We start from the raw sequence: 14,121 nt of genomic DNA on the forward strand, positions 1-14,121 counted from the left end.
ATTATATTAAAAAAGTGTAAAGGAGATGATTTCTGTGGTACCAAAATATATTATGTCATTGCTCCATTTGAAGGTCACATGGCATCATCACTCTTAGCATATCCTTTGCTTCCCTTCTCCAATAAGTACTATATAGTCAAAACAAATCATCCTGGATACCAAAGATATCAAAAGTAAGAAAAAACATATGCTTTCCTTTGAGAATTCAACGTGGGTCACTCAAAATCCCTGTAAAATATGGATTTTTCTTAGTGTTTTTAATCACCAAATCATCTGGATTTATTCGAGGTCAGTGCTTTTTAACGGTTCTAATTCAATCGTCTCACATTATAATCCTGCCTTCCCCTCTGCAACCACAGTAGTGTGTGTGTGTGTGTGTGTGTTTGTTTGTGTGTGAAATTTAGCAGAGATGTATGGTTCTTTGGGTTTTGTTCCTAAAGCTGATCTTGGGTTCTTAACACAATTCTCCAGTAAAGATTCTTCACTGGTAAAGGAAATTCTTCAGTTTCTTGACTTCTTTTAGTCTTTTCTTCCACTTATAGCATTTGAATTTGCTTTGATTCCTAAAGCTGATTTAGGGTTTTGATCAAGATTCCCCCATTGTTCTTGATTTATGTAGCCATTTCTTCCATCTCTAGCAATTGGGTTTTGTTTTGGTGATCAATGTGCTATCTTGGTGTTGGTTTTATTTAACAAATTCTGTTTACTAAAAGCTGATATTGGGGTTTCTCTTACAACACAAATCTCTTCCATAGATTCCTCATGGGGTCTGCTTTGTTGCATACAATTCATGTGCCATTTAGGGTTTCTTTTTTGGTTAAAGTCCTAGCTTCCAAAGCACATTCAGGGTTTAACCAAGATTCCTCATTGCCTAACAATTCTTGATTCATTTAGCCCTTTTCTTCCATTTCTAGCATTTGGGTATTGTTTTTCATGCATCTGATGCAAGGGATCAATGTCTAATTGAGGTGTTTCTACTTTCTTTTGGTTAAAAAGTTTTGTCCCAAAAGCTGATTCATGGTTTTATTCAAGATTCCTCTTTGTTATCAAGATCCTTCCAATTGTGGATTTCTTAAAACTTCCCCCCAATTTTAGCATTTGGGCATTGTTTTGCACATTGCATAAGTTTGCTGCAAATGGTTAAATGTGCAATTTAGGTGTTATGGTTGTAAATCGTTGCTTCGTAAAACTGATATATGGATTCTAACATAGTTATCAATAAAGATTCTTCGGTATCAAATTTCTTCTAGTTTGCTGTATTTTTATGCTCAATTTTCAGCATCTAGGTTTTGTTTTCCTCATTGCATATCTTTGCTGCAAATGGCTAACAGATTAAGAACGATGAGAATTGCGATTGGGTTCTTTTGAATAAATTTTGATTAGAACCCTTGTTCTCCTCCAAATCAAAGCAAATCTTTGTAGATTTAGATTCATACACTCACCACCGTCACCGGTTTAACCATCATGGTAAAAGTATTTCTTTAGCTCTGGATTAGATGACATGTTGTGTTTTCCGTAACTATGCTGTTTTATGTTTTCATTTACTTGCAATTTTAGTTTTAAAAGATATGAAACAGAGTTATTTGTTATGATAATTTGTCGGGATCTTTAAGTTTTATCCTTCATACGATGATTAATTATTGAACTTTCTTGAATTGTGTTCATTGTATGACATTAAATACAAGTCGAAGTATAAGAAAGACATTTACTTGGTGAGTTGAATGCGGTGTTCTTTTTGGTCATTTGGCTAATCCTATAATACTTGAGCATTCATTGACAGGCTACAGGAAGCAACTTGTTTATCGTTCCACATCAGCTTACAAAATTTAGGTTGGGACCCGCAAAACTGCCGTTCGTTTCAAGATTATTTCGTACGACAAGATTATTATCAACTCAAACAAGGGTATGATTGTCTTCTATACTTTTGTTATGCACCCTAATTAGAAGAGTAGTTCGTAATTGTTCCCATTTTGGGACTATCAATTAAGAATCGTAACTTCTGCCTTTTAGCAACGTTTCAAGTCAAGATTTACGTATTTGCCCTTTGTCACCGTTACATATTGGCCATGTTTGGAAACCGTAAACTAGCTTATTTTTTGAGTTAATTGATAATCCCCATTTGGTTAACCACAAGTTAGGTCTTTCAAAACTTTTTCTTCCCAATTATGCCCCTTATATTTTTCCAGTTAATTTTTCAACATGTCATTATAGGTCATTTTATACTGTTATGTAGCTTATCAACTAGTTTTTACCAAACATGAAACGTGACTAGTTTTTATCAGCTAACAACTAGCTTATTCACCAACAGCCGCCCTTTCAGCCAACAACTAGCTTATCATCTAGTTTGCCGAACATAGCCTTTATACATACTATTGATTTATGTTGGGATATCCGATGAAAATTATGACATCTCCTTTTTAGCAACGTTTCAAGCAAAAATCGCTTATTTTGCCCATCGTCATCACTAAATCTTGTTGGTGCTGTTGATTTTGGCCTGCAAGATTTCTTTACTTTGTCAAATCGAATTGGTTAATATAACATGGTGCATATGGTTCTCAGGCAAATCATGATTCCACCATCCCTGCCGTTGTGACAGATGACGACCTTTCAGCAACGATGAGAATCAAAGCAAACGCAAAAAAGTTACGAATTTTGGAGCTCGATCCTGGCTTAGGACCGTACAAAGATCAATTTGAATATAGAATGAAGAGATTTGCTGAACAGAAAACACTTATTGATCAACATGAAGGAAGTCTTGAAGAATTCGCAAAAGGTAATGACACAAAATTCGAAACCCATAATGTGCTAGACTTTGCAGAATCGGATGTCGAAACCACCCTTTAGAGATGACAATAGGGGAATCTTGTGGATTAGAATTAGGGAAATTGTCCAAAAATAGCCAGTCAGGCCTCCCCTCGTTATTTTATAGCCACCTTTTCAAGAAATTAATCGAAATAGCCGGAGATTACGCAAGTAACGCTTACACAACTTGCGTACCCACTTTTTCCAATAAAATAATCAGAAAAATTCGACGTTAAGCAAGCTGCATAAGTGCTACTGGCGTACATAGACATTATGGAAACACAACTTGCTTAATGTCTAATTTTCTGATTATTTTATCGGAAAAAGTGGGTTTTGCAAGTCGTGTAAGCGCTACACTTGCGTAATCTCCAGCTATTTCGGTCAGAATGTTGGAAAGGTGGCTATAGAGCGAAGAGGAAAGACCTGATTGACTATTTTGGACAATTTATATTGTAACGATTACAAAAGGTAGCTAAGTCATTTTCCTTGAAAATTTGCCAATTTGCCATAGGTTATTTGAAGTTCGGGCTTAATAGAGAAGAAGGGAGCATCGTCTATCGTGAATGGGCACCAGCTGCCGAGTATGTTCTTCTCGTAACCATTTCTTTAGACCTTTTTGCTACACATATTATTTGTCCAAAATTCTGATCAGGGTTCACTCTATATGTGATCAGGGAAGCACAACTAATTGGAGATTTTAACGGGTGGGATGGATCCAACCACAAGATGGAAAGAAATCAGTTCGGAGTATGGCACATCAAGATTCCCGATGTCGATGGGAATTCAGCTATTCCTCATAATTCAAGGGTAAAGTTCAGATTCAAGCACAATGATGGAGTTTGGGTTGACCGGCTCCCAGCTTGGATAAAGTATGCCACTGTTGACTCTACTAGATTTGCTTCCCCTTACGATGGCGTTAACTGGGACCCACCGGCTTCAGAAAGGTATAAAATCTTATTCGTATTATGTACCGAGTCCAAATTTGATCGTGTTGACAGGATAGAACAAAAATTTGTTATCCCATTTTTAGTGCAACAACTAGACCGGGACTAGACAGGACTGAATGGGACAAAAATGCATTTTTTTCTGTCCCACCAAAATCGGTGGAACGAAAATCAAGTAGATGGGACAAACTTGATAAATTACTAAGCTACCCATGTCAAATTAAAACCCTAAAACCTTCCACAATCCTTTTACCTGCCTACCTCGCTCTCACCTGTCCAGTCCCGTCTGCTTAACAAATGCACCTTAAGGGTATAAATGTAAATTGGCATCTTAGTTGGAGAAGTAGAGAACAATAGTACAAAGAGCATCAATTTTCTGAAAGTATGATGGTTGATCACTCAAAATCTAGATATTCCCATTTTAGATATTAGTTTCACTTTGTTGTCGTGCATGTAGGTATGAATTTTCGTACCCCCGTCCACCAAAACCCGAGGCACCACGAATATACGAGGCTCATGTCGGGATGAGTGGTTCAGAACCTCGAGTGAATTCATACCGAGAGTTTGCGGACAATGTTTTACCTCGGATTTGGGCAAACAACTATAACACGGTCCAACTGATGGCCATAATGGAACATGCTTATTACGGATCATTCGGCTATCATGTTACGAACTTTTTTGCCGTGAGTAGTAGATCAGGAACACCTGAAGACCTCAAATATTTAATTGATAAAGCACATAGTTTAGGTTTACGGGTTTTGATGGATGTTGTTCATAGCCATGTAAGTAGCAATATCACCGATGGGCTCAACGGATATGATGTTGGCCAAGCCACACAAGATTCTTATTTCCATACCGGGGAACGGGGCTACCATACGTTATGGGATAGCAGGCTTTTCAATTACTCGAACTGGGAGGTTCTTCGTTTCCTTTTATCAAACTTGAGGTGGTGGCTCGAGGAGTTCAAGTTTGACGGGTTTCGGTTTGATGGGATAACTTCCATGTTATATCATCACCACGGAATCAACATTGCCTTTACGGGGGACTACCATGAGTACTTTAGTGAATCAACCGATGTTGATGCAGTAGTTTATATGATGCTTGCAAATGATTTGATTCATTCGTTGTTGCCGGATGCAACAGTGATTGCGGAGGATGTTTCCGGAATGCCCGGTCTTTGTAGGCCCGTGGATGAGGGTGGGATCGGGTTTGATTTTCGGTTAGCTATGGCTATTCCCGATAAATGGATTGACTACTTGAAGAACAAAAACGATGATGAGTGGTCAATGACCGATATATCAAGGAGTTTAACTAATCGACGATACACCGAGAAATGTGTTGCTTATGCCGAGAGTCATGACCAGGTATAATGAATTACTCGAGCCCTCTTCATTTAGGCCGTTTTACGTTTTAATTTTGTGGGTCCCATTTACTTGAAGATGGGACCCACAATAATGAAGAACGTGGGAAAATGGTAGAAAGATATTACTCCCTTAGTTTACAAAGCAAATGCAACATAAAAAGTGTAACATTTCTAAAATTGTGTGCGTTTTTTCATTGTGGACATTTATTTTGGGACAGAGGGAGTATTACTATATTAGTCAAAGACCTCATCAGACTATGTGTCAAGTCAAACGTTGCATTTTTTGGGAGACAAAAGGAGTACCCTTTTAAAAACTTTTCGATAATATCATCTCTCACCGTTGTGTATTTATTTGTTGTGGGTTGCAACAAATGCAGTCGATTGTTGGAGACAAAACAATTGCATTTTTCCTTATGGATGATGAAATGTATTCCGGGATGTCTTGTTTGATGGACGCTTCACCAACTATCGATCGTGGGATAGCACTTCACAAGGTTCGTTTTCCCCGCTTTTGTTAATTACATTTCATGGGCGTGGATTGTGCTTGTTGGTCGATATCACGAAGGACAAGAGGTAGACTTTGACTTTTTGAGGTCAAACCTATTAGGTTTAAAAGTTTGGGAAATTGTTATGGATTTATTTTAATGTAGCGACAATGTTGTTCTATGTATATGATTTGGTATAAGCTTCATTCGACTCGTCAAAGCCATCTTGAAAATTGGAAAAAGGAACTCGCATTGATTTAGAATTGAGAATACATGTGTTGGACCTCATAAAGTCAGACTCGAAAGTACATGGAACTTCACAAGGGACACACGGTCCCGACACAAATGATTTGCAACGATACCCGCCATGCATCAATTTGTTTACGTTCCAATGAATTGATATTATGTTATCGTTTTTACAGATGATTCATTTTATAACGATGGCATTGGGTGGAGAAGGTTACCTTAATTTCATGGGAAATGAGGTAAGAGCATGCCAATTGTTGCATACGGATTACCAAGAAAGTACTCGACTTCATGCTTTCATACTATGTAGATTATTCGTGACCTCGTTCATATACTTAAAAAAATTCTACTCTTTTTTAAGTATATAATATTTACATACAGCAAATACTCACGCACTCTTCTTGAGTAGATGAGATGACAAGTCTGCTTACATCCCTCACCCCCTACCCACCTACGGGTGAAATATACTGGGTTCATTTGGTTTGATCTTCTCACATACCCGTATGTGGGGATAAAGCTTCTCTGTGTGTGTACATATATAAATATATGTATGTATGCATGCGTGCATGTATATGTGTGTATGCATGCATGTTTATGTGCGTGTATACTTTTGTCATCAAGCAAATGCTATATTTCTTGCTTATGTCTAATGGAGTAATATTTACGAGTATTTGTTATAGTTTGGCCATCCCGAGTGGATTGATTTCCCTAGATTAGGCAATGACTGGAGCTACGAGAAGTGCAGACGCCAATGGGAACTTGTCGACACGCAACACTTAAGATACAAGGTTCGGTAATTGACTATCTAATTGTCATTTCTCCCTCCTTTCCATGAACATTGAAATGTTAGAATTTGAAACATATTTTTTTTTGAAGTATATAATATTTATATACAGCAAATGCAACAAATAAACTCACACACCCTCATCATCTATAGTGAGATTTGAACCCCTGACCTCCTAGGAGGCCAAAGGCTACAATACCACTAGACCAAAGGCCCTTTGGTAATTTGAAACATAGTTCAAGAAAAGTGTATCGACTATATATCAAAAATATCTAAAATACCCTCACTATGTCAAGATTGAAGAATTTGGTGACCTATATCAACATCATCAATTTATCTAACAATTCTTTGGGCCATAAATGAACCGAACGGTCAACGAACCACTCGTGAACCGTTTGTCAGCAAGTTTGTTTATCTATAAATGATCCAATACGAACAAGATTTGGTTTGTTCAGTTAAATGAATGAGAATGAACAATGGTCTCGTTCGTTTATTTACGTTCGTGAACATACCGTAATCCGTTTGTTAATGTTTGCTTATGTTCATTATATATTTAAGCGTTTGTCTTCATTTATGCTCGTTTGTTTACTTTTTGTTTAGCATCTTAACGAACAAACATAAACAAAACACGAACAAACACACACAAGGAAATTTATTCGCTTATGTGTTCGTTTTCATTCGTTTGTTCCGTTAAAGTTAAACAAACGAATCGTTTACAGCCCTAACAACGATAGTGGTCAGAAATCAAGACAAAATACTTCATCTTTCATAGAAAGGGAGCGTCATTTATCTCTGCATTTGGCCTCATCCCCCATGATTTTTTATGCAGTTTATGAACGCTTTCGATAGAGCTATGAACTTGCTCGATGATAAGTTTTCCTTCCTCACATCGGCCAAACAGATAGTGAGCAGCACAGACGAAGACGGCAAGGTACAAAATATTTTGTGCAATTCATCAGCACCGTTGACTTTTGAGGTCAAACTGCCCAAATTTTAAAGGGGTTGATATCCCCACCCCCTACATCACTTTTCACCCCCTCCTCCTCACACCAACCCTCACTCTCACCCTCACAACTTTCACTCACTCTCACCCTCACATACTCACCCCCCTACGCAATCTCATCCCCCTCACATGCACCCATAGGAGGGGGTGGGGTTAGAAAAACCCATTTTAAATTCAATTCTGATGCGAATTTATGAGTTCCGGGAATAGTTCGATTACTACATTAAACTCTATATCTAATCATACGTATCGTATGTTTCTCATTCGAAGTTTTTAACGAAATCCACTTTAATTTTGAATGCAAAGATTGATCATATATTTGTCCTTAAAAGTCAAACAATTATCCTTGCATGTTTATCTTGAAATAGAGTGTTTTTAATCCCAAATTTGACATTTTTTTGTTACGGTTCACAGGTTATTGTGTTTGAACGGGGAGATCTAGTGTTCGTTTTCAATTTCCACCCCGATAAGACATATGATGGGTACGGACATCTTCACCGAGCATATCAAAATTGCGACATTTGACTCGATGTGCAGTTTAGTAAATTGCATGAAACGTATTTTGTTATGATTTCTATTTTCAATATCGATTCCACGTGAGCGAAACCGTATCGTAGTAAACATTTACAAGTCATTAGGTAAAAAAGTAGTTAAATGTTTGAGATGTCATCTCGTGGGTACGGAAATGAAGGTTTTAGAAGTGCGTTAACCAAAATAGGAATCAAGTACATTTTATTTTCATGCAATTTGCGGTTTAGTAAAAATGTTCGATTATTAATCAAATGTCTAAAGTACCCTTTTACTGGATAACCTTGTTGACCAAACTTAACATAACAATACGACGGGTAATTAGGTAACTTTAGCTCGAAACAAGTAGGGTTCTTAGTCGTATAAATTGTGATACCGCAGGTACAAGGTTGGTTGCGATTTACCGGGGAAATATAGAGTTGCTCTCGATAGTGATTCTTGGGAATTCGGTGGGCACGGAAGAGTAAGTAAAATCCTCCGATTACTTTTCGACTTTTCATTCTTCAAGGTCATGTTTGACCTTTCCTCATAGCTTATGCGATCAATATCGGTCTTAGAATCGAAAAGAAAACAATTCCGGCACAGAAAAGTCAAATGTTGACTTTTTAGGCCGGAGGGAACGATGTATGAAGTTTTTCTTCGTGATCTCTTTTAAACGACGTTTGGAGATAACCACTCGATCTAATTTCATGAAATGCTTCACAAATCTTGGTAGGTTGGTCATGATGTCGACCATTTCACTTCGCCTGAAGGAATACCGGGAGTCCCGGAAACGAACTTCAACAACCGTCCGAACTCGTTCAAAGTTCTCTCGCCACCACGGACTTGTGTGGTAAGACTTCCACCCACATCCACTATATATACAACCATTGTAATATGTCATTTTGTTGATATGGTACAGTAAACCAGTCATATTAACCACAAATGTGGTGTTTAATTGGTTTGAGCTTGGCTCCAAAGGTCAAAAGTACAAGGAGGTTTCAGGTTCAAATCCAAGGAGGAATAAAAATTCCCTTGTGGCCACGGAGGTTCAAATGCGATGACTCCAGGCTATCTGCAAAGCAGGTGGTCGCCCTGGGATTAGTCGGCTCGCATAGCGGGTTGGATATCCAGGTTAATCAAAAAAAAAAAAACCCCAGTCATATTTGTTTTTTAAAACATAAACGTACATACATGATCGATGATCAAATTAAGCGCTAGATCACGTTTTATTTTTCAAGGTTTATTATCGAGTTGAAGAAGACAGTCCAAACAACACCATAGACGAAGCCTCACTTGAAGTCGAGGATAAAGATTTCGAAGACGCCGAGAATTTCCAAGAAGCAACTTGTTTCATCGAAAGTGAAGTTGCAACTTTAAAAACACCCGAGGAAGAAGAAGACGACGGCGACATGAGATTTATTTGATCATTATCGTTGCTTTTGGAGAATACGATGAACCGTTTGTATTATATTACCGCTTTCGTTATTTAACTTCTTTTACGTACATGTCAAACCAGAACAAACCATTTACGCTCCAACATATGTAACGATCCTATTAAATAATCATAAATATTTTGAGAACTGTATTTATTAACTATTCATGAATTATTCATGAATATATATATATATATATATATATATATATATTTCATAATTAATTATATTCATCATGGATAATTTATTAATGAAGTTATGGCTGTCAAAATATTTACGGAAAATGCAGAGGCAATGCCGATCTTTGAGTCCTACTAGAGCTATAAACGAACCGAACGAACACGAACATAGGCTTGTTCATGTTCGTTCAACTTAACTAAACAAACGAACGAAAATCTTTGTGTTCGTGTTTGTTCATTTAGAAATCTGGTGTGTTCGTGTTCGTTTATGTTCATTTGTTAACATGTTAAACGAACGTAAACGAATAGGCTAAATGAACATAAACGAACAGGCTTAAACGAACATAAACATTCACAACCTTCTTCAACCTTCACGATTTGTAGAAAGTTTCATTTAGAGGCTAGGGTTTTGGAGGAAAAGTGAAAAGATAAAAATTTCAAATAAGACAAAATGATGATAATATTTAAATCTAAATAAATTCTGAAAAATTAAAACAGGAACTTGATGCAATTACTTCATTTTATCGCATCATATATGTGCGATAACCCCACTTTGTCGCATACAAGTATGCGATAACACCTATTCCTCGCATCATGAAGATGCAATAACAGTTTCCACATGATCAAAATCCCATTTTTTACATTCAATTGATTTTGTCACCCATATCCCAGTATACGTCTATCATGATTATGTCACTCTTATCCCAAAATACGTCTCTCTTGATTATGTCACTCTTATCCTAATATACGTCTCTCATGATTATATCACCCTTATTCCAACTAGTTGATAATAACATATCAAAACACAAAAACTACGCTAAAAACAACATATAACACATTCAAAATCCCAAGTATGAAACCATATGGTTTCTTCACCAAAAGCAAATAAAATGATGTTTTTGAAAGTAAAACTTACCTTAAATCACAATGAGATGAAGATATTATACGGCAACAATTATCCAGTCAAGAACACGTAACAACAATTTCTTCTTCCTCTTCATCTGTTTGTTCGACCCAGGAAGAAAAACACACACTCTCTCTAGTCTCTTTCTAATTACCAAAAAAATTAAAAATGCAGTAATTTAAATTATTAGTGTTATTTTAGTGAACTAAAAATTTGAATTTAACACTAATGATATTTTTAGCATTTGGATTACAAATGGTATATCTACTTTACACTTTTAAAAAAATACAAAATATTAGTTTTTTACTTTTCACTAAAATAACACTAAGGGGTGTTTGAGATTGCCTATAAAAACAACTTATTAACTTATTCAGGTGTAACACCGGTAATAAACAATTTTGAGTGTTTGGATAAACAATTTATATCGGTGTCAAACCGATAATAAAGAACTTTTAAAAAAATTAAACCATTCTAATTTATAATAAATTGATATGGATTTTTATAAAAAACATAAATCGGTTGAAATAAGTAATGTTGTTAATAAGTCTTCTTTTGACTTTTTAATAGGTGAAAGTGTAAATAACAAAAAAAAAAAAAAAAATTTATGTCATATTAAAGTCAAAGATTCGATCTCACTTTTTTAAAATCTTAAAGTATTTACAATTACGGAAATTTTTTATGTCGCATTAAAGTCAAGTCAACTTTTTCAAACTTTTTGTGTATAATTTTAATTTTGATCCTTGTGGTTTTGAAGTTGTTATTTTAGTTCCCATAGTTTACAATTTATTAATATTTTTGTCCCTGAATTTTTTTTTTTGACCGGCAACAAAGACGAGATAGCATAGAAACTAGCAAGACGCTAGCAAAAGAGAGTACATGTTAAAAACAAAACATGGAAGAATTACACCACTCTATCCAACTAGTCGCCAAAACAACTTTCGGCACCCTGTTTTTAAACCAGAAAAAAGAATACGCCTGAAGCTGGCCCGCAAGAAAAGTAGCCATCGTCTGAGAAGGAACAGAGAAAGTTTTGCGGTTGCGCAGGTTCCAAATAATCCAGAAGAATCCATACACCACTCCAATAAACGCCTTCTTACACGAAAAATTCCCAGCCACCTCCGCGCTACGGTCAAGAAGATTATCAATAGAATTCACCTGTCCAATGTCCACTTTCCACCATTTGCACAAATCCTTAAGCAATTGCCGAGATATCGAGCATCCTATGAAAGATGTTCCTCGTCTTCTTCCACACAATCGCACAGAGGGCATAGGGAGGAGAGACAAACCACTCCTCTTTTAGCAAGATTAATTTTAGTCGGAAGCCGTTTGTGAAGAAGACGCCAAGCAAGAATATTAATTTTAGAGGGAACCCAAGTGACCCACCAAGAATTTCTGAAACTAACCTGGAGAAGCGAATTAGCATCATACGCAGCTCTCATYGAAGARACCGAGAAGTTACCGTGAGAAGTCAGAGCCCATCGCCAAGAGATATTGATCCCGTTAGAGCTTTGATCTCTTTGAAACCAGTCCACAAAAGGAAGATTGAGGCTATTGTATTCCTTGTGGATTTTTAAAATGTTCCTCCAGAGTCCCGGAAATCTGCCATTTCTGACCAAGTTGTTCATGCCGCCATCATCACCATGGAGAGCAATGATAACCCGTCTCCAAATGTGATTATGCTCCAATTTGAATCGCCACCACCACCGAGCGAGAAGCGCCAGATTGAGGGCTCTAAGACTACCGATCCCCAAACCGCCAGCATCTTTATCCGCCAACGTAGTACTCCAACTGATCCAAGAAATCTTTCTCACTCCTCCTTTATCGCCCCAAAAGAACCTCGAGCGAATAGATTCCAGTTTGTTGATGATCGAGGTAGGAGCCTTAAGAAGCGAGAGATAATGCAAACCCAGACTTCCTAAGACGGATTTGATCAAGACAAGCCGACCACCATAAGAGAGAATTTTGGATTTCCAAGCTGATAATTTTTTGTTAAAATTTTCAATTAAAGGTGCCCAAGATTCAGCTTTGTTGGAGCGTCCACCAATCGGCAGACCAAGGTACGTAAAAGGCAAAAGCCCAGGTCTGCAGTGAAGTCTACTAGCGACAGATACCACTTCCTCRTAATCAGCCCCCACACCCATGATATTACTCTTCTRCATATTTACCTTCAGCCCCGAAGATAGTTGGAAGCAACGCAGCAGCCGAATCAGATTAGTGGCATTTGTTCTTGTCCATTCACCCATGATCAAGACATCATCAGCAAATTGCAAAATCGATATTTCAGGCCCGGAGTTAGGAAGTTTGATACCTTTGAAAATACCTTTCCGAGAGGCCTCCGACATCATGATATTAAGAGCTTCGGCAGCAAGGATGAAGAGGAGTGGGGCCAGGGGATCTCCTTGCCTTACTCCCCTTCCTAGAGGGAATTCATGAGTCGGGGACCCGTTAATGAGAACCGCAACCGATGCCGTACGGAGGCACCCTTTGATCCACGCTCTCCATTTAACACCAAAACTCATTTGCCTTAGAACGTCCTCCAGAAAGTCCCAAGACAAAGTATCGAAAGCTTTTTCAAAATCAATTTTAAATATSAAGGATTTACGGTTAGYTTTTTTGGCCCAAGATATAACCTCGCTGACGATAATGGGTCCRTCTAAAATATTTCTTCCCTTGATGAAGGCAGATTGCTCATGCCCTACGACCGAGTCGATGACCAAGCTCAGACGAGACGCCAAGATCTTAGCAACAATTTTGTAAAAACAGTTTATCAGACTGATGGGCCGGTAATCCGAAAAAGAGCACGGAGATTCAGATTTGGGAATAAGCGAGATGAATGAGGCATTGCAACTATCATCAATAGAGGCAGTAGACTCAAAGTATTTGATGGCGCGGTACAAGTCATACTTGATGACATCCCATTGAGATCGAAGGAACTCAAACGTGAATCCGTCAGGCCCAGGGGCCTTATCAGGTCCACAGTCCCAAATAGCTTTCCTGACTTCCTCCATGGAGATGCTAGATTCGAGATAGCTCACATGATTCGGAGATAATTTTTTAAAATTATTGCATAAAAAAGGGGGCCGAATGACAGACCTGGATCGAAACCTCTCCGAGAAGAAGTTGAAGGCCACTTGTTTGATTTCAGAAGGATCCGTGACCCATACCCCATTAGAGGAAATGCCGTGAATGAAGTTGCTCCTTTTGTTAGAATTGACGATCCCATGAAAAAAACTCGAATTTTCCTCCCCGTCCACAACCCATCTRAGACGCGCTTTCTGCCTGAGATCCTTCACGTTCTCCTCGTCCAAGGCTTTGATTTTCATCAATATGTCCTTTCTCGAAGCAATCTCTTCCGGTGAGAGAAGAGTATTTTCCGCCTTGATATCAAGGGAATCCAGCGACAGTTTGAGGGAATTCATCTGTTCCACCTTAGCTTTGTTCACCCCTGCCTTCCAAATTTTTAAACGA

General features: G+C 37.7%; 1 protein-coding gene across 1 annotated transcript; it reads left to right on the forward strand.

The window, feature by feature from the left end:
* The first annotated feature begins 409 nt into the window (after positions 1-409).
* LOC112524404 (1,4-alpha-glucan-branching enzyme 1, chloroplastic/amyloplastic-like) lies at positions 410-9,714 on the forward strand. Its single transcript, XM_025134194.1, has 14 exons — positions 410-487; positions 1,781-1,903; positions 2,560-2,773; positions 3,314-3,383; positions 3,477-3,746; positions 4,204-5,110; positions 5,487-5,603; positions 6,017-6,079; positions 6,521-6,628; positions 7,454-7,555; positions 8,042-8,109; positions 8,537-8,618; positions 8,871-8,987; positions 9,376-9,714. Exons 1-14 carry the CDS (start codon positions 410-412, stop codon positions 9,559-9,561), a joined length of 2,505 nt encoding a protein of 834 aa, XP_024989962.1. The 3' UTR covers positions 9,562-9,714.
* Positions 9,715-14,121: the final 4,407 nt, after the last annotated feature.

The sequence above is a fragment of the Cynara cardunculus genome (genome assembly GCF_001531365.2).
Source record: "Cynara cardunculus var. scolymus isolate 2C chromosome LG 13, CcrdV1, whole genome shotgun sequence".
Lineage (NCBI taxonomy): Eukaryota > Viridiplantae > Streptophyta > Magnoliopsida > Asterales > Asteraceae > Cynara > Cynara cardunculus.